We start from the raw sequence: 22253 nt of genomic DNA on the forward strand, positions 1-22253 counted from the left end.
GATTCTTTCTTTAGACTGGCAGGCAGAAAAACAAATATACAAAAATTAGAGAGACTAGAATAAATTTAAAAATAATTATGGTTTCATTTATTAAGAAAACAATACATTTTAATGCTGGATGAGGTCTACACCATGAGTTGGAAATTAACATTGGTAAATTTTCCATGCCAGGCATGCCTTATTCCTAAAGGACTGAAGCTAGTGAAAATGTGGTAAATTATTTATTCTAGAGGAGTAATCATCTTATTTTTTGTTCTAGCACACAAATGTTTCAAAATACAAGTTGGGTTTTCCAGGGTGTACTCTGCCACCTCAGGCCAGAAGTGAGATCTTTGGGTCAGATTTCTCTTTTGCTGGTGGCCCAACATCACTGGAAGGAAGAAAGAGGCAACGTTTTATAGTTCTCTGTATCTTTGGAATCTAGCACAAAAAAAATAACTATTCAATAACTACTGATTGATGATGCTGGTGGTACTTTTTCTTTATATTCATAGGGAGAAAGGAATGAGCTATCAGGGTAGAAGGAGATTTCATAACTTATGTTCTTGCTTACAGTTATACTTAGTAAATGCTGTACCATAACTATATTATGGTGAAGACATTGGTCTGAACACACATATGAGATAATGTTTTGGTAAGTACTAAAAAGTTTGAGATAGATGCTAAGGGGAAGAAGTAAGACTAGGCTAAGATTTTATGATTTGATTAGAAACTGGAGTGCTCAGGCTGCTCATTGTTATTTCTTTACAGCAGCATAGCAAATCACTTGCTTTTATTTGGATTTAATAAACCAAAAAGGAGAGGTCATACTATTTCTTAAAATTCAGCTGGCAATTATAATCTCCATATTAAACGACAAGAATACAGAAAGAGACTAAGGGGGCAGAAGAAGAATCAAGTTATTGCCCTGGAGTGAAAGTTTCTCCGATAAAAAATGGATGGCAGAGTCAGAAAAAAATGATAGAAAGACCCTGTACTGAAGCTAAAGAGGTGAATGTAATCTTACCCATCCTCGGCTGAAATCCTGATGGAGATACCTGATCATGTTCCTCCATTAATTGCTTCAGTTTTTTAGCATGGACTTTCCCCAAATAGTGAGACTGAGCAACAACTCGGGAGCTAAAAATCATGTTGCAGAGATCACAAAATTTGTTTCTGTCCACTACTTCATTCCTATGCACCTGAAATAAGCACAATCTTGTTAGAAACATTAAATAACTCAAAGTTTAGAATTACAACATCAACATAGGCCACTTACCTGAAAATTCCTAACATCCATCTTCATTTTCTTACCAAGCACTTCATTTTGTTCCCCATGCATTTGAAAATAAAACCTAACATTTTGAGCATGTTTTTCACTCTGAAAAAAGATACAATATAACTTTGTTTATTCAATAACAGAGGGACCCCAAATTTACACCTCTTTGAATTTGAGGACAGCACTTGTGAATTGTAATAGATTTAGTGTACATCAGGTTTATGAAAGAGCTTCACATCCTTTCAAATCTCTAAATCTCAGTTAAAATGAAAATAATGCTATAATTTAGAGGCCAATAACTTTTAGGTTCTTGTTTTCAAGAGAAACTCCTAGTTTCTGCCCAATATCAAATTTCTTCTTCCTTAGTTACACATCTTGGGCAATATACCCAGGTAAAAGACTGCATTTCCCAGCCTCCCTTTTAGCAAGATGTAACCATGTGACTAGATTCTGCCCAACAGGATGTAATCTAAAGTGTTGGGTGGAATTTCTGGAAAGCCTCCTTAACAGCCTGGGAGATGAGCCCTTCTTCTAACTTTCCCTCCTGTTTCTGGAATTAAGATGTAAAGGTCACAGTTCCGACAGTCATCTTGGGACTATGCGGGATCTTGAGGATAGAAGCTAGGTCATCAAAGCAGAAAGACAGAAAATGCCTAGTCCCTGATGATGACATGGAGCTGTCATATCAGCCCTGCACTGCTTACTTCTCAAATTCTTTTATCTGAGGAAATGAACCCTTCTAGGTTAAATATATTAGAAAAAATCTCTGAACAAATATATAACAAAACACAAGAATAACCAAAATGTTGGTATAAGTACAAGGGAAACTAACATTCCTGAGCAACTATGAGGCAATCACTCTCTCTATACAGAATTTTAAATTCTGAAATATATCCATCAAATACAAAAGCACAGGAAATAATATAGCCGAAGCCCATAGCTACCATCCAGGATTAATAGACGTTAACATTTTGCTATATTTCTTTCAGATATCCTTTTTAAAAGAGGTAATATTTTACATATATAGTCCTATCTCTTCACCCCACAATCCCTTCCTCCTTGCTCTCTTCCCATAGGTAACCACTATCTTAAAGTTGGTCTATATCATTTCATGTTTTTATTCTTTTACTACATATGCATGTACCCATAAATAGTATTATATACTAGTGTCATTTAAAATTTTTTATGAAAATGTAATCATTCTATTCATCTTTTTCAACTTTCTCTTTATAACTCAGTATTATATTACTAAGATTTGCCAATATTGATAGGCTCTAGTTCATTCACGTTACATGCTGCCTAATATTCCACTCTATATGCTACCCATCAAGTCCCCTAGTGAAGGCAGTTATGCTTGTGCTCATTTTGCTATTACAAGCATTTCTGCACTGAAAATATGTAAATATATCTCCTAAAATACATGTTCAAGAGTTTCTTTAAAGTAGATACCTAGAAGTAGAACTCTTAGCTTATAAGGTATGAGGATTTTCAATTTTAATAGGTATTATAAAATTTCTCTCCAAAGATGTTGAAGCAGTTCACAACTTCAAATGCAGCATATGTGAGTGTTTCTACCTTCCTACATTCTGTTGAAGTGTTAAATGCTATTAAATTTTAATTTTTGCCGGCATGATGGTTTTGATAAGATAGCTCATCATCACTTTAACTTGCATTTCCTGTATAATTACTAGTGAGGTTGAATATCTCTTCTAGAGCCTATTCATATCAATTGCCCATTTTTCTATTGGGTTGTTTCTTGTTCTAATTGATATATAGTTCTTTATACATTCTAGATACTAATCCTTTGTTAATTATATAGGTTATAAATACCACTCAATCTGTAGTTTGTCTTTTAACTTTATTATGCTTTTTTGTCATATAAATTTTCCCTACCAGATATCATGACTTATTTTAAAGCTATAGTAATGAGATGAAATTACTATAGTGACAGGCAAACTGAGCAATACAATAAAACAGAATAATAGCCTCAAAACAAGCATATACGGGTATACATATATATATATATATATATATATATATATATATATATATATATATAAATTAGTATATGATAGAGGCGCCACTACAAATCAGTGGGGCAAGGATGGGCTGTCAAACAAAGTAAACACTTTAACATAAGAAATGAAACTTTTAAAAGTATTAGAAGAAAACAGAGAGAAATATCTATATGACGAAAGTGCAGAGAATGGTTTCTTAAGCATGTAAGTATAAATACAAAGGAAATATTAATAAGTGTAACCTCATTAAAATTCAAAATTTCAGCTGTACTGTCCTATTTTACATGTAAAATAAATGCTACACTGAGATAGTCTGATAGTATTAACCAAGCTGTATGCTAAAGAAAAAAAATCACCTTTTCAAGTAGAATATTTATACAGAAACACTTTCAAATAAATGGAAAGTCATGTATAGTTTTGATTTGATGATTTAACAAGCTTAACCACCAAACCCTCAGATTGGACTGAAATTTAAATTGAAAAATATGCTACAACATTACATAATATAATGCTTTATAGACAATAAAAACATTACAGAAAAAGAAAAAGATGTAATGAAAGGAAAAAGTGTCCAGAATATGCTCTTATACGAAAAAACAAGTACAAAACAACATATACAATTCTCTCTTGTAAAAATGTGTGTGTGCGCCTGCACACTCAGAAAGCATACTGCAACCATATAAGCAAAAGAGAAGTTAAATGACAGTTACCTATGAGTGACAGAAATATGATCGATTTTTGTTTTCTCGTATTTTTGTATATTTTCTACACTGAATAGTACTTCATAAGCCCATAAAAAAGCTATTTTTCAAATTTAAATTCAAACAGTTTCAACCTCAGTTATTAGAGAGCCCCTTGAGTGCGTCTCCCTTTGCTAACTCTAAATCTGCGAGCTATGGGGTCTGAAGATGTGCTAGGCACTCTCACATATGTGATTTCACTTAATTCCCACAAATACAGTAAGAGAGATTTTACCACTCCCATTTTTCAGGTTCAAGAAACATGCTCAGAAAGGTAAAGTGACTTGTCCAGGGTTACACAACAATGGCGGAGTTAAGACTTGGACCTAGGTCCTCTCAATCCATAGCCAACATGAACTCCCTATCTGTAATTATAGTAATTGAATCCCAATCAACACAAGGACTGAAATATAGTTGCCAGTAAGATTAGCAATGGGAAAAATGAGGCGAAGTGTTTAAAAATGTAGAGCTGGTATTATATTTCCTTTAAGTAAATGTATCTAGTACTTTTGGTAACCCAGATATCAGATATGAAAGAAATCCAATAGCTCATCATATGATGTAGAAATGGGAGGCAACATCAAATGAAAGGAAAGAATATTGAACACGGAATCAGAAGAAATCATTTTTAAGCTTAGTCATGCCAATGACTGCTATGGAGAATCACTATCCCTCTGGGTCTGTTTTTTAATCAATAAACCAAAGGAGTAAGAACCTTAAACATTCCCTCTTCTAGCTCTAGAATTCTATGGTTCTGTGCCTAAAAACATGTGGCTAAGTCAAGTGCAAGACTGGTTCACTTTGTTTTTACAGCCTTCACTTACTGTAAAGGAAGACTCTGGAGTTCTATATTATCCCTTATTCACATTAGTAGTTTCCTACTCAAGCTTTATAACACCTCCCTTAAATTTACCACAAGGACATGAAGGATATAGTGGTTTGATGGATACAGAGAGGCAGAATGATGTGACGAAAAGAAAACAAGCTTTGGAGTCAAAAAGACTAATTTTAAACCTGAATTCCCCAAACTTAAGCTAGTAATTTACTGTCCCTTTCTTAGCCAGTCTCCTCATCCACCAAAGGAAAATAATACCACCTACTTCACAGGATTCTTTATTTTTATTTTTTATTGCAGTAACATTGGTTTATAACATTATATAAATTTCAGGTGTATATCATTATATTTCTGTGTAGACTGCATCATGTTCACCACCCAAAGACTAATTACAATCTATCACCACACACATGTGCTTACTCACCCCTTAGGATTCTTGCAAAAATCAAAAAAGATAACATATGAAGTCTACCTGCTACATTTAAAACCTTTACACTCTATTCCCATTATTTTTAACCTACCTTATAATGTGAAATCCTTTGTGATTCAAACTGCAGCACCACTCCACATGCATTACAAAAGTTATCTGTAAAACGTTCAGCCTTTTCCTGTTCATTCCAAGTCATATCTATGAATAAAATAAAGGGAAGTGAGACTATATATCACATTAATGAATATTTAGAAGTATCATTTTCATTCTTCAACCATATATTATTTCATATACCATGTCAAATCTGAGTGCTTGTCAGGCTACAGTAATAGTTTTTTGCTTACCAAGTATGCAATCTAACATGGGCATATTATGTCTAATGTCTGATATGGCAAGAGTTATTTACTTAGTATGATAAGTCTAGGCAATACTGTTAGCACTCCAAATGAAAAGTTATGGGGGTACCAGTAACTTCATGAGCTTCAGGAAATGATTTGGGGCACCAAAAGTGAAAGGTAGGATTAAAAGACCTAGCCCTGGAATTTTGTGTTTTACAGTAGATAGTCCTAAGAAAGGCATTGTTTTAAGACTGAAACTTATCCGGAGCCACGGCTTCAATGTTATCTAAACATCATATGGAACCATAAACGAACTTTGCCCATGGTGGGCAAACATCCTCCGTTGCTATACAAACACTAGCATACCCATCTAGCCAAACAAGTCTCACACAAGCCCCCTAAAAGCTGTGAAGTAATGTTCATATACTAACATCTAGAAATTATGCTATAGTGTTTCTAACTGTAAAAAATAACACATGCCAAAGCTTTCTGCTTTTACACTTGAGGTTCACACTTCTATCTAAAGTTCTTAGCTGCAATGTATTCTGCCAAAGTTACTAGTTTGTCTTTGGGTATAAATTACAAAACATCAAAATTTTGCTTGTGGGGCCGGCCCAGTGGTGCAGTGGTTAAGTTTGCACATTCTGCTTCGGGGGCCCGGGATTTGGGGTTGGGATCCCGGGTGCAGACATGGCACCGCTTGGCAAGCCATGCTGTGGTAGGCGTCCCACATATAAAGGAGAGGAAGATGGGCATGGATGTTAGCTTGGGGCCAGTCTTCCTTAGCAAAAAGAGGAGGATTGGCAGTAGCTAGCTCAGGGCTAATCTTCCTCCAAAAAAAAAATTTTTGCTTGAAATTTGGCTATTTAAATGGATAAGCTGATACCACACATACTTTCATGGAGAAACGCCAATGATATATTAAATGAATTAAAAGTTGTAGAATAAATATAATACATCCAATTCCCAACACTAATAAAAATTAAATATACACCACATATAAAAATAGGGAAATATGTAAATTAAATTTAAAAGTGCTTAATTTTGGGAAGTGGGGCTAGGAAAGGAACAAAGGGAGAAAATTTATCACTGTTCTCTGTACAACTGTCTTGTTTTAATATTGTAAAAACTGTGTAGGATTTTCCTTTTTACAATCTTTACAGCTATTTATTTTAAGAGTTATGTTGCATATCTTCACCTAAGCTTAATTTTCAGTACCACTGTATGGACTAAGAAGGCTTACTTAAAAAACTGCATGTTCAAGATAAGAATAACTGTAACTAGGACCATGTCAGAAATGACTTGATGAACAGTTAAAAATTATCCCTATAATATATAGTACCCCCTCAGAATTATTTTTACTTTGTTTTCAAATATACGATTTATCTAACTTTGACTTTAAAATCAGCAAGGCAAAGAGTTTAACTAAAATGTATTTCAGGACTTCCCTTGTTTGAGAATTTACTACTACAGATGGTCCTCGACTTACCATGGTTTGATTTACAATTTTGCAACTTTACCATGGTGCGAAAGCAATACCCATTCAGCAGAAATCGTACTCAGAATTTTGAATTTTGATCTTTTCCTGGGCTAGCAGTATGTGGTACCAGACTCTTGTGATGCTGAGCAGCAGCAGCTCCCAGTCAGCCACGTGATCACAAGGGTAAGCAAACAACACACATAACAATCACTATGTACCCATACAACCATTCTGTTCTTCACTTTCAGTATTCAAAAATTGCATGAGATATTCAAAACTTTATTACAAAATAGGCTTTGTGTTAGATGACTTTGCCCACCTGTAGGCTAATGTAAGTGTTCTGAGCACATTTAAGGTAGCCTAGGCTAAGCTATGATGTTCAGTAGGTTAGGTGTATTAATGCATTTTCCAGGGCTGGCCCCGTGGCCAAGTGGTTAAGTTCACGCACTCCGCTGCAGGCAGCCCAGTGTTTCACTGGTTCGAATCCTGGGCACCGACATGGCACTGCTCATCAAACCATGCTGAGGCAACGTCCCACATGCCACAACTAGAGGGACCCACAACGAAGAATATACAACTACGTACCGGGGGGCTTTGGGGAGAAAAAGGAAAAAGAAAATTTTAAAAATCTAAAGAAAAAAATGCATTTTCCACTTGTGTTATTTTCAATTTATGATGGGCTTATCAGGACATAACTCCATATTAAGTTGAGGAAGATGGGTATAGGCAATCTGAGCTTAGCGGTAAGATCTTGAACTTCCTATTAAAATCTTCAATAATAAGTAAATATTATAATTTGGTGGCAATATAACTTATTACCGAGGGAAAATTTCCTTTAAGAAGAAAAAAGGAAACTACTAATTTAGAAATTCAAGAATTCCTAATATTTAACACTTATTTCTCTCCTAGATCAACTTTTAATTCCAGATTCCCCCACTTCTAACAGTCAAAGTTTGAAACTGACACTCAAGTTGGGAAATATCAATGCCGAGTATTTTAACCCAGCCTTTCATTACTGGTGTCCCAGATAATTTCCACCAAGCCCATGAAGCTACTGGTGCCCCTATAACTTTTCATTTAGAACAGTACTGCCTAGACTTACTACCTTCGACTCATTTCCTAAAACAAGTTCTTGGTCTGTTTTTCTTTATTAAATGGCATAATATTTCAGGCTCAAAATCTCAGCCATTCTTCCCCCCAGAAAATCGCTGTTTCATGTCAATTCTAGTTTATAATGTTATTTCATATCCATCTCTTCCTTTTCATTTCCCATAATACTACCCCAGTTCAGGCCCTCAATGCCTTTGGACATCATTTAGCTTTATTAATACTCATCGAGGTTAGTCTCAAAGTAGTATGGTAGACATTTTGGAAAGAGATAAGAAAAAACAATGAGCATTTTATTGAAGGCCTTCAATGTGTCAAACAAGATTAGAGCTTACCCCTTTAGTCCTTAAAATAATTCTGCACGGTTAGTGGCTTTTCCCACATTTTGAAGGTTAGGAAATTGGGATTCATTGAAATCAAAATAACTTGTCACATGAGTTATTTGGTGGGGCACGAACTTTGTATTATCTTGACTTTTTCCATTATACTAACATAACTGTCTCATATGTTAGAAATGACAAAGCAAGGGAATAATTCCTAATCTCGAAGAATTTACAATTTAGTAAGGAAGTTATGTATAGAAAGAACTATCAGCTCAAGATCAAAATAGCCTAAGTATTATAAGATATAAGGTATAGTGTGTTCCTGCTGAGGAGTCTGGGAAAAGTTTTCGAGAGGAAAACAGGTTTTGAACTAAGCTTTAAAAGATGTGTAAGGGGCCGGCCCCATGGCCGAGTGGTTAAGTTCGCGCACTCCACTGCGGTGGCCCCGGGTTTCGCCGGTTCGGATCCTAGGCATGGACATGACCCTGCTCGTCAGGCCACGTTGGCATGGCGTCCCACATGCCACAACTGGAAGGACCCACAACTAAAATATACAACTATGTACCAGGGGGCTTTGGGGAGAAAAAGGAAAAATAAAATCTTAAAAAAAAAGATGTGCAAAATTCAGATAAAAAGAGTGGAATAAAGGTACTTGGGGGGAGGCAAGAGTATGAAGGGAAATAATTGAAAGCTTGGAATGAGGCCAAATCATAATTGGCTTCATTAGGGAATTTGGATTTAATTGCATTCAATAAAGGAAAAGAAGTGACTTAAAAATGGGGATATGAGTTAGGCATCAGTCACAGGCAAGAGGTCATGAGGCCTAAACCAGAAGAGAGGCAATAGGCACAGAAAGGAAGGAATGAATATAGAGGCATATCTATCAAAACTACAGGGTATTAGAGCCTGAGCTTAGAACTGGCTATGAATATGATAAACCTTTAGAGATATTACGTTTAAGCTTAAGCAATGTTGTTCCTGATGCAAGAAGTGGAGCCTTGACCTTACATCCAATAAATTCACCTACAATTACTTGTCAATGGCAAATTCTCTCTGTGGGTGTAATATACTGAATGTGTTGATGTTCTAACTTTAGTGAATCAAAAATTAAAATACACAAAAATATGAGGTTAAAAAAGAAGATATCGGAGTGATGATGCACATTAAAATGTACTTAAAAGGATTTACCCTAATTTTCTTTAAATAGCACACTTTCCTAATCAATTCAAAGATGATAAAATCTACATTCTAAATTTCAGGAACAATTCTTCCTGTAAAAATCATTCTTAATCAGGGTTTCACATCATATTCACATACACAGCTTTTCAAAATCATACATGCTGAATTAAAATAAAAATCTCTGTAGGTGGTCCAATCCACCCACAAGTGATTCTGATGATCAACCATGTTGGGAATCACTGCCCTACAAGCCAAGCTCAGATCCTTACATATAATGGCTGTCCAATATCTATTTGGTAACTAACTGACCAATAAAAAGGTCTTGTCATCTAGACATAGTATACATAAGTATCATTATCAAGCTAACCGTTCTTTAGTCAAACCTGAAGAGGTTTTTGTAAAAACAGAAAGGAAGGAAGAAAAGAAAAAAAAAGAAAATATTTCTTGGCACTACCTCGAATCTATTTAAATCACCAGGGTTGAGGCCCAAGAATCTGTGTTTTTGAATAGAGTCCCCAAGTAATCTCTTAAACAGCCAACCTAGCTATCCTAGTTCAACCTTCCACCAATGTAGTTCTCAACCCTGGCTGCACATTAAAATCACCTAGGTTGTTTTTTTTTTTTTTTTAAGATTTTATTTTTTCCTTTTTCTCCCCAAAGCCCCCCAGTACATAGTTGTATATTCTTCGTTGTGGATCCTTCTAGTTGTGGCATGTGGGACGCTGCCTCAGCGTGGTCTGATGAGCAGTGCCATGTCCGCGCCCAGGATTCGAACTAGCGAAACACTGGGCCGCCTGCAGCGGAGCGCGCGAACTTAACCACTCGGCCACGGGGCCAGCCCCTCACCTAGGTTGTTTTTAAAACATACCAATGCTCAGGCTCCGCCTCAGAGCAATTAACCAGAATCTCTGGGATTGGTTCTCACTCATAGTTTGTTGGTTGTTTTGTTTTGTAAAGCTTCCCAGGTGGTTCTGTTGCACAGTGAAGGTTAAGAATCACTGCTGTCTTTCTAGTTGCCAAATTTTCATGTGTTTTTGTTGAACTGAAACTTTTTCCTTAAGTAGGGGTCTCAAACTTCAGTATATATCAGATCTCCTAGAGAGCTTGTTAAAAGACATTACTGGGCCCCACCCCCAGAATTTCTGATTCAGTAGTTCTGGGATGGGGTTCCAAGAACATAGATTTTTTAAAAGCTCCCTGCTGATGCTGATGCTGCTGATCCAGGGACCACACTTTGAGAATCACTGTTTTAGGGCTTCTACTGGTCCCGGTTCTATAATCCCTCTTCTAAAATGGGTATCCCTAAATATTTTAAGAGAACCATTTACATCTTTATTCCTTCCCTCTCTCTTTAGCCTTTTTGCAAATTGATCTCACTTCCATCATGCAGCATGATTTCTAGTCCTCTCACTAGTTTACCTAAATTGCTGCCATTCAGAAAGTGTGACATAAACACAATCACCCTAATGGGGTCACAATAACAACAAACAAATAGAATGAGATCACCTCACTTTTTAAAATTATAGTAAAAAAACTCCTAAGAAAATGCGCCATCTTAACCATTTTTAAGTGTACAGTTCAGTAGTGTTATGTATATCCACCTCCTGATTCTGAATATCTCTCTTCTATTAATATAGCGTAAGATAGCTTCACCATTTTTGGTGGTCGCATCATACTGTTGACTCATGCTATGCTGACTTTTGACTAAAATGTAAGCTTCTTTTTTACCTGGAGCTGTTTAAACTCAGTCCCTTCAGGATATAGCTATATAGACAGAAACTTCTGGATCCCAAAACGGACCCAATATATACATATATTTGCCCCATTTAAATTTTACCTTGTTAGATCCTACCAATCATTCTGACCTTTCAAAATCTTTTTAGATCTTGAATCTGTTAACAGGAGGCTTGTGAAAGGTGGCTTTTTACTGAGAACAATCACATACAATGGGTATTGTTTCTCAGCGGTCACTCCAGACGACCAAATTCTCCTCTAGCTGCATTTGCCCTAAATTTAATGTGAATGTGATGATCTCTGCTTTCTAAAGGTGATACCTGAGGCTTGGAGAGGTCAAGCAATTTGCCCAAAGTCACACAGCTCATGAGCGTCAGAGCTAGAATTCAAATCTAAGTCTGCCCAAGATTTCCCTGAGAGCTGGTTCTTAAAAAGGCCAAAGTCTTGAATGAGAAATTTCATCTCTAGGTTTGGCATATGTAAGAAACATACGTCCACGTCACAAGAGATGCTAAACAAATGTTATTTTAGACCTCATTCTACCCCATCCCCACTATTTGAGATGTGATTTTTGGACTCTCAGAAATAAATGGCTTATAGTCAATTCTGAAAGTAGGAGAGGAAACTGGCGATAGTACAGGTGTTTTTCAGCCTGTCTTAGGGGGAAGGCCCAGAGGACAGGCCAATCTCAGGGAGCACATGTTAAATTAGGGGTCAGGTGAGCAAACGACATTGGCTGTGAGGAAGATGGATAGGACAGGAACTACTGTTTACTGAGCACTCACTACATGCTAGGAACTAAAGTGTTCTTGCAAAGAACTGAGGCTTAGGAACTGGTTCTAGTAGGAATTGGGACCAAGGTATAGCTAAATAAACTTGGACATTTGTATATTCCTCTCTTTCCTTTTCTTCTTTATACTTTCTCCATGTCTTTTCTCTTCCTTAACTGGTTAGAATATGAAACTGATGTATTTCTATTGGTTGGTTGTTTAATATGGGTTTATACTGATTCTTAATTACAAAAACAGTAAGAGTTATAAGCAGTAGAATGAGAGAGACTGCATTATAGTCTTTACCCTGCTATTAACTAACTGTATGACTAAGAACATATCACAACTTTTCAGATTTCCATTTCTGAAGTTTCTTTTGTACTCGACTATATATGGGTTGATGGTCATCAATGGGAAAAGATTGTATTTTAGATAGGAATACACATAGAAGCAAAAGTTTGGTAGGGTACTTACATAAGGACCCAAATATCTTAGCTGCTCCCAAATAATGTCTATCAGAAAACACAAAAGATGATTTGTAGTTTTAAGCAGCTATACAGGTCGTACAGGTTTTAAGGGCCTAAAAATTCAAAAGATCCCAATATTTCTTTCCCTATTGTTCCATTATCTGCATTTCCTTGTCTATGTCCTAACCCTAAAGCAAGTTCTCCCAAATATTTCTCTGTAAAAAACACACACAGTATTTCTATTACCAAGTATAATGTTTTAGTTATTATAGCTAGCATCAAAAAGAATTTTTAAAAGCAAATTAGGGTATTATCTTGGTCATAATTTAAGTATAAGTGGCTAAGTTTTCTTCCCTGACAATGAATATACCAAATTCATGGCAGATGGCCCTGCATCTTTCAATCTAATTTAGTTAAAAGTTAGGAGAGCTAGGGTTAAAAAATATAACTAGATTACACATTAGAATATCAAATGACAAAATACCGAATGCTGTGAAGTGTGATTTCTTATCTCATCTGCAGCAAATAAACTTCTTTGAACATGAGACGGTAAATAACTCCCAGTTAATCTTAGGCATGTTGTTTTAATATTCCTAGCAGAGCACTTGTCAACTGTTTTTCATTCCTTGATATATTTGAATTTTGTATGCTATCACAAACTTGGAAAAAAGATATGGATGGGGAGCAAAATTTTATACTCAAACTCAAAGCTCAGTTTAGTGCAGCTTGGTATGGAGATCTTAGTGATACAATGGTGTGCTCTCAAATATGGACTGGGATATACTGTCTTTGAAACATGCAGGAATTTCTGATGCTGATACTGTTCCTTCACGTTTTAACATAAAACAAAAGCAATGGAGAATAAGAAAGTACTGTCAAAAACTAGGTTCAGGGGGCTGGCCCCATGGCCGAGGGGTTAAAGCTCCTTGTGCTCTGCTTCGGTGGCCCAGGGTTCACAGGTTCGGATCTTGGGTGTGGACCTACTCTACTCATCAGCATGCTGTGGAGCCATGCCACATACAATGTAGAGGAAGATTAGCACAGATGTTAGCTGAGGACTAATCTTCCTCAAGCAAAAAAAAAAAAAAAAAAGAGGAGGATTGGCAATGGATGTTAGCTCAGGGTGAATCTTCCTCTCACTCTCTCTCTCTCTCTCACACACACACACAAACTAGGTTCAAAATGGGAAGAGAAAATAAGTCTGATAACGGAGTGATGGCTCAAACTGATAGTATATGGAAAAGATAAAATAAAACAAATGCTTAAAGAATGGTCTCATTTACACTCAGAATATAAGAGGGTAAAGTTTCTTTGCAATGTTGTGCTCTGTGGTAATAATAAACTGTACTTCCTCAGGTTGTCAACTATTAATAAATTAAGAATAACTTTTAAATATGTTATTTTCCAGAAATTAGACAGAAAAGTTTACTTTAGAGTGGAGAACCATTGTCATATAACAAAACTATGACCTACAGTTGCAGAATTTCAGTTTGGGACAACAAAAAAGTTCTGCAGATGAAAACTGGTGAAAGTTGCATAACACCATGAATATATGTAATGCCACTGAATTGTACACTTAAAAATGCTTAGAATGGCAAATTTTATGTTATGTATATTTTACCACAATAAAAAGTAAAATAAAATATTGAAAGCAAAAAAGACAAAAGCACCTTCTTCTCCCTGAACCATGGTATGAGGGCAGTTGCCCTGCAAAGTCAACCTCACACTCAGAGGAAACTGCACGACCAAGTAATAAACTTTTGTTTTGCTACTATGACATAAGTGATTCTCTCTTGAATAACACGTAGGAAGGTTATTTTAAATCAAAGAGGGCTTTTGTGACAAATTATAAATGGGATCTAATAAGAGAGTTCATATATTCGATGCTACTACAATGTGATTATATTTGTGAGTGTCTTTAGCTTTTGGTGAGAAAATGAATTAACCAATTTTCTATTAATGAAAGTGTTTAATCTATTTCCTTCCTACAAGGAATGTTGACATAACTTGAGAAAATAAAACTTTCATAATAATTTGGAATGAGGGAAAAAACTATGACCTACAGCATTGGGTAGTAGTAAAAAATAAGTAGTACAGCACTGGGTAGCAGGAGGAAAAAATAAGCTACTGAGTTGGTCAAGCAGATTCAAATCCTATCTCTACCCATAACTATATAACCTTGAGCAAATTATTTAATGACTCTGAGTCAGTTTTTTCCATATAAAAAGTACAGAAATACAATGTCTCTCCCAGGATGTGGTGAATACTAAATTAAATTTAAAAAATGTTTAATGCACCTAGGCATTCAATAAAGTACGCTTGTTTACTAATCCAGAAACTTTGATCTTCTTCTTCTTTTTCTTTTTTTTGGTGAGGAAGACTGTTGCTGAGCTCACATCTGTGCCAATCATCCTCTATTTCGTATGTGGGACCCCACCACAGCATGGCTTGGATGAGCAGTGTGTAGGTCCACGCCTAGGATTTGAACCTGGGACAGCAGAGTGTGCAAACTTAACCACTATACCACTGGGCCAGCCCCAGATGTTTTTACTTAATACTATTTATAATCATTTTATTTCAAATCAGACTAGTTTTAGAGATCTAGTTCAGGGTATCTCAATCTTGGCACTATTGTCTCTTTGGGCCAGATAATTCATTGTTGTGAGGGGCTGCTCTATGCATTGTAGGATATTTAGCAGCATTCCTGGCCTACATACTAACTAGAAGTTGGTAACATTCCCCAGTCATGACAACCAAAAATAGGTCCAGACATTGCCACATGTCCCTTGTGGGGCAAAACTGCCTCTAGATTATAAATGATTTAGTCTAATGTCTTCACTTCAAAATGAGGAAGCTAAGGCCCAGAGAGGTTATAGGAAATGAAAGACAAGGGAAGATAAAATTTAAAAGATATGATTCTAGATTCAGGTGGATTTGGGCCATGAAAAAATTCCAGGAGTCTGGGGAGAGACATTACTAACAGCAGAGGGATATTCTTAAGTTAGTGGAATACAAATATGAGTACTAATAACTCACATTCTATGGACTTGGGCATTACTAAAATCCCCTATGTTGATATAAAAATATGCAATTCAGCTTGTATCAGACTATGTGCTTTTGATGATATAAAAACAAAGAGGATTCACTTGTCAGAAACTCACTTTTTTAGGGACCTTTGTTCGATTATGCCTACTCCAAATAGCTGTATTACTATGCTAAAGTAAAATACCATTAACTTCTGTATCCAAAAATGCAATTGAATGTGAAATTCAAATTATAATATTTGAATTTTATTCTACTACTACTAGATAACACCAGACAATTTAGGATAAAATAGATTTTTGTGACAAAAGAATAACATTCATGTCTTGAGTCAGAAAACAATAATGAATTTATGCCTACAACTTGGTCCACTCTCACTAGTGGAATTAAAAGCTATACAAGATCTCTGAGGAAAAGAACCAGAAGATTATCACATCTCTTCTAGGTAAGAGAACCTTCTCTGTTCACTCAAATTAAATGTTTTTTGGTTACCCTGATAAGAAATTGAAGCTTATTCAAATTAGATGACTCTATATATAACTGGCTATATTTAATAAAATGAATCTTACTTGCATTTGTTACACGACAATTAGATTTGGTTGTACAAAACAACAAATTTTCTCTTCAAGACAACCCATCAGATCTTTACGGCAAGGACTAGCTATTAACTGCTTTAATGATTTACTGAAGTGGGAATTTCATAGTCCAACTGATTTTGATGCAAAAAAAAACTAGCACTGTAAAGAAATCTTTGCATATCCTATTTTAATAAAGTGACAAGAATAGAGCAAACCTCAGAAGGGTTGGCTGCAATATTGTAAACATAAATGTCTTTCTTAGTCACAGATTTGAAATTGGGCATTAAGAAATCTGAGAAATAATCATGTTAATTCTGCAAAGAGCATATGTGCTATATTCTCCATGATTACACCTTTAGAGATAACCTTGCTCAAACATTCTTGATTAGAAAAGATCTTTTTCAAATAGCTGCCTTGACCTTTGCAATCTTTTAACACCATTATAATCTTAGGAAAGAATGAGCAGAGCTCAAACTAAGCTATAGGAGACTTGGGAACTGACTGTGTTAACTTTGCCAAGGCATTTAACTCTCTTTTTCCCCTAATGGTTACACTCCATTTAAGGGGTTTTCAGAGACATTAACTGTGCCAGAAATGCAGATCTGTACCTGTTAGCATTATGAGCACTCACAGCTATAATGCTATCTAGTATCCTTACTTTCTCAGGCTATAAGATTAGTACATTATCTATGAGTTAGGCAAGTTTAGGCAATATTACACAGATTATCACAATCAAATCAAATGCCATATTCCCATGGCATATTAACAATTACAAAATACAATGAAATTAGCAAAATAATTGAGAGTACTAGTTGCATGTTTAATATTTACTTTTTCTTTATTTAAATTAAGTCCTTGACCTTCATAATTATGAGCACTCTGTGGCTAGCTAGCTCAGGAGTCATGCTTGTGAAATTAGAAACTGAATTCAAGTCTTGTATAAATCCATTAATTTACTTGGTCTCATGACAACTACTTTACATTAGAAAGTTATCATGCCATTCATTCCAACAAGTTAATAAATGTGAATAGATCTGTAAGACTGGTTTCAGGAGGAAAAGAATCAAAGTTCACATCCTAACAGATATGTATTGAATATAGTAGTGGACATGCTTAGTCAGTATTTTCACATATTGACACCTAAGGACAGAGGGTCAGAAATTAACAAATGGTCATTAATCTCTCTCCAGACATCCCCACCCTGCCAAATGCAGACAATTAAAAATTAATTCTAACAGTTTGTTAATTTTTCTTCCTAGATGCCAACATGAGATTTACAACATAATGTTTTAGTGTGCCTATAGTATATAAGACAGCATGGGCAGAATACAGCTTTGTAATAAACAATAGAACAATCCCAATAGTCTAGGAATCTAATTATATTTAAAACTGCATTTTCCCAAATTATTTTATTTATTCATTTTATAATGTACTATCAAGCACTACTATTGAGCTCTTTAATATAGCTGTGTCTAATTCTTCTGTATATCCTCAGCACTGAGCACAGTGCCTGGCACACACATATACAGGTGTTCAATAAATGATTCCCAAATAAATGAAGGAAAGGCTATTAACTAGGTTTTCTTATGGTGGACTTGAAACTTTACTGAATGAGATGGAGACAAAGGAAAGCCTTGTTAGGTAATCACTATGCAAATGGATTATTAACCAAATGAAAATGCAGAATGTTCTCCAATCTAAAACAGAATCATTTAATAATTTATTTTTCCTAAAAGGAAGAGGTAAATAAAAGGGTTTTTGTTTTGATTTTTTACTATTGGAACATCAATGCTGGGTGAAAACGCATTTTTGAGCCATTAAACATTTTTGAAAAACTTCACTAAATCAAATATGAAGTGTCCTACAGAATTTCATGACTGCCCTTACCATGAATTCTGGGTAGGTATGTGTCTTTTCATATGTTTGTTCACTTAGTATTTCTTTTGTTTGTTGTTTTGTTTTTAAGTTGATTGCCTAATTTCCCATTGGTAACCTTTGAAAGCCTCTAATCTTCCCTGCTTGGCAATTTCTAATCTCCACTGACATTTGCTTATTACCAACCTCATGACAGATGAGATCCTCAGGGTTTTAGCCAAAGGTGAAAATGGATCAGCAAATGCTTTATCAAACCACTTTTAATGGTTCTATCTGGAGCAGACTTGTAATAATTGGAATATTGACAATTCTTTGCCACCTTTCTGAGCAATCTTCCAACTAGAACTTAAAAAACAAACAAGCAAAAGATACTGGCATACCACTGAGCAACATTTTTCTCTCTTCAATCCTTTATCCACTATCATAACTGACAACTACTTACAGCCTTTGTAAGTATCTAAACAAAAGTATTTTGAGACCTAATAGTGTTTCGGACAATAACAAATATTCATCATTTGTTAAGTGAAAAGGTAAGAGAGTTTTGGTATGGAATGAATAGTTATCGAAGAATATTTACCTAAAATGAATGGTAAGAGGTAATTTTTAGGTAGCAATTATGTTTGATTTTTCATATCCTAGTAAATTGTCTCAACATTAACAACACAGATTTCACTACTCACTGAATGTCAGGTAGTAACTATGAGTCAAGGTTTCTAATGGCTTATGAATCACTGTTCTAGTGCACAGCCATGGGAATGCCATTGACAGAAGATCGATGCAGAACTGCAAAATCATGGTTCATACTTCCAGATCTGAAATCAACCTCGAAGTTTCACTAGTCCAATACTTCTATTTCAGAAACGTCAAAACCCAAATCCAGGAAGCCTGGGACCTGTTCAGGGTCACAAAATCTAGTGGATAAACTAACAACAGAACCTAGGTTCACTGCACCAGATTCCTACGCTAGGGCTGTCCTCATTTTACCACCTAGCAATAGCACAGACAGGGTATTTCTGCTACTTTATAAATTTATCTCTCTTACAGCTGTTAATATCTGCATATATTCAAAGACACCGCAACCAAGCCAGTCACAGAGCCAGGCAAAAAGCCGTTTTTTCCATGAGATACTGCTCCTAAACCTTACTGTGAAAAGGCCATGAGAACCAAGATGAATTGTGATCTTGACCACCTATAAAACTGTTCTCTCCTTCTTGCTGGTTATAGACAGTAAGTTTGGTATAAAAACAAAAAATCCAGATGTCATATTTTCATCCCAGAACAACTGTACAAATCCAGGCTGACTGAAGACACTAAATAGAGTCTTTCAAAGGCTGCCTTCAGTAAGACAGTTAATAAATTAAAAAATCACCATATTATAGTGTATTTCTAACTTTCTTATTTAGTAATTGGCATTTATGTAATGTGCCTATGACAAATATTACAAGGGATTTTTTTCACTGTTTCACCATTCCTCCAAAGTGAAAGGTGTGAAAGGTTATAGGATATATCGTTTAAAAATGTGAAGAGAAACTCATTTTTATGGGGTAATTTTAATGGTGTGTCCTCCTAAGAAAAAGGAAATTAAATTATTCCACTCTATTTTGGCGTCCTCGATCTTTCACTTTGGAGGCAAGTTAGCAACATAAGGAACACAGCAAATACTGGAAATTAATTATGAAATTTATGATGGCAAAATGCTTTACTGAGATCTTCGGCAATGGAATCGGTCTCAACCACTTAAGAAGCATTTCCAAAACTGCTTTAAATCACATTTCAATGGCAAATTTTACAGTTTGGTATTAGTAGGCTGCTTACAAGTATACAGTACTTTGTGTGTACTAAAATACCACTTACACTGAAATAGTCAAGAAATACCTCTTTATGTTAGGAGTAATATGTGTTGGTAGGTACAACAGCACTTATTAAAACCAAAATCACCTTAAAAATGGGCCCATAAACCTTGCTTTACAAGGTCACACCCTCAGATAGCCAAAGAAAAACTCTCCAAAGTGATTCCTGAAATCTGCTTCTGCCACTCTCTTCTTTTCTTCCCTCAGTACAAGCCTCTCCACTAGACCCTAAACTAGACCCTCCACTGGATCCTAAAATTCAACACCTACTTTAAAGCTCAAGTATACACTCTAACCTCCGCAAATTCCTAACCTTGTCTCTCAAATACCCTACTGCAAGTTTCTACGCTGCAGGATGCTTAATTTCACCAAAAGGGGTTTCCTCCCTCTCATTTCTTTGGCCTTTTCTTTTGATCTCTGCCCCCTTTCTCCATCAGTCCCCCTTCGCTTCTCCTGACTTCCTAGTTCCACGGTACTTCTCCCTTGCCTCCTCTTTTACCAAATCACACCTCAGCTTCCTAGAGCTTTCTAAGGCGCCCTGGCTGGGAGAGAAATTATGTGGTAATTTTTTTTTTCCCTTCAAACTCCTGCCTTGTGAATACCTGCAGTTCCTTTTCCTGGGGGCTCCCATCCTTTTCGGGGGGCGGGGGAGAAGTAGGGAAGCCCCTCTCTGCTTCGGTCGTCTTACACACTTCGGGGCTAATACGGCGGGGCGGGGCGAGCTTGGCCTTTACTGCGCCACAGCAGGTGGGGGGTGGGGCGGTGGCGAACCGCGCCCAGTCCGATCTTGGACGGGCCGAAGAGAGGCAGCGAAGGAGATGGGGCCGCCCCCACACCCCGGGACGGGAACTCACCTTCTCTGAGGCAAGGGCGGGTGTCTACTTTAAAACTACTGCCCCCCCTCCCCGCCGCCGCCATAGTGGAGCCTCCAAAGCCGCCGCCGCCGTCGCCACAGCCACTGGCAGGCAGGCAGGCAGGGGTGGAGGTGGCGGAGGAGGCAGGCACAATCACTGCCGCCGCCGCCGCCGCCGCCGCGCAGGCGGTGTAGGAGAAGAAGGAGGCGGCAGAGACGGTAGCTTCCTGAGGGGAAGACTCTGCCGCCAACGGCCCGACTGTGCTCCGCGCCGCCGCCATCGCAGCGAGACGCGGACAATCGCACTCGCGCCTCGCTCCCGTTGAGCTCCTTTAGCCCAGCCCCTGACTGGCCCCGCCCCGATTGGCCACGCCCTGCCTAGCCCCGCCCCGCGTAGCTCCACCCCTTTCGCCCCTCTTCCTGGCTTCAGCTCAAGTCTCGTTCTCGCTCCTTCTCTCCACCAATAGGAACGCTTTAGGCCCTCGGGCGGCCCCTCCCCTACTCCCACTGCTTGGCGTCACCAGCTTGTCTTTCCAGGGGGAGCGATGATGGCCGAGGGCAAAGGGTAAAAAGCGCGGGATGTAAAAGCACGTGGGCCCCACACAGTGGAGAGGCTCTTTCCCTAGGAGGAGCTAATCTAAAACCAATTTTAGGAAAAAAATGACTGGAAACCAATTGATTCTGCCTCCAAAATATCTTTAAAATGTATCTTCTCCTGTCTTTCTTATAACCCTCAGGAGAGAGGACAGAAATAAGCAGAAGCCTTGGTCGTAACATATTTTCATTGCAGCCGTAAATGATTGCCTATCTATCAATCTACCCATCTAAGTTATAATAAAAACCTGTAAATCTGGTACCCAACCGAAAAACTAGAATATCACTGATAATTTAAATCTCCTCACCATCTTTTCCCCAGCTTCCCTCCCAAATAAACCAGTATCTTGATTTATATTTATTATTTCCATGCTTTTTTTTCATATATGCTTATCGCATAGATGTATGCCTAAACAATGTTGTTTAGTTTTGATTGTTTTCCAATTTCACAAAGTTCGTATCTTTTTCTAGGTAGCATTTTGGGAGTTGTTTCTTTCACTAAAAGTTTTGTTTCTAAGATTCATCCAGGTAGCTGTAATTCATTCACTGTCAATGCCGTACAGTATCCCATCCATTTCCCTGTTGATGGACATGTGTCCTGGAGCATCTGTGCAAAAGTTTCTCTTGGGTATGCTCTCATTTCCAGTCACTTCTGTTGCCCTATTTCAAGTCCTCATCATCTCTTGTTGGAACTATAGCATCTGTCTCACTCATCTCCTTTCCTCTGATCTGAATCCCTCCAATCTACTTCCATATTGCTGCCATATATCACTGGCTCCCTA

General features: G+C 37.0%; 1 protein-coding gene across 17 annotated transcripts in view; it reads right to left on the bottom strand.

Annotated features, from left to right (window-relative positions):
- ZMAT1 (zinc finger matrin-type 1) overlaps positions 1 to 22253 on the bottom strand; it is a 200532-nt gene that overhangs the window by 20322 nt on the left and 157957 nt on the right. For 4 of the 17 annotated variants that reach the window (XM_014729054.3, XM_023633619.2, XM_014729053.3 and 1 more), the window contains exons 1-4: positions 20879 to 21257; positions 5373 to 5479; positions 1259 to 1360; positions 1007 to 1181 (exon numbers count right to left, since the gene is read on the bottom strand). In XM_014729054.3, coding sequence (XP_014584540.1) covers positions 1007 to 1181; positions 1259 to 1360; positions 5373 to 5479; positions 20879 to 21158 — 664 coding nt within the window. In that variant the 5' untranslated portion in view covers positions 21159 to 21257. Of the gene's footprint in view, positions 1 to 1006; positions 1182 to 1258; positions 1361 to 5372; positions 5480 to 20626; positions 21258 to 22253 lie in introns of those variants that run through there. The other 13 variants (XM_070257001.1, XM_070257000.1, XM_023633621.2 and 10 more) reach the window with 9 other exon arrangements.

The sequence above is a fragment of the Equus caballus genome, chromosome X (assembly GCF_041296265.1).
Source record: "Equus caballus isolate H_3958 breed thoroughbred chromosome X, TB-T2T, whole genome shotgun sequence".
In the NCBI taxonomy this organism is placed as follows: Eukaryota; Metazoa; Chordata; class Mammalia; order Perissodactyla; family Equidae; genus Equus; species Equus caballus.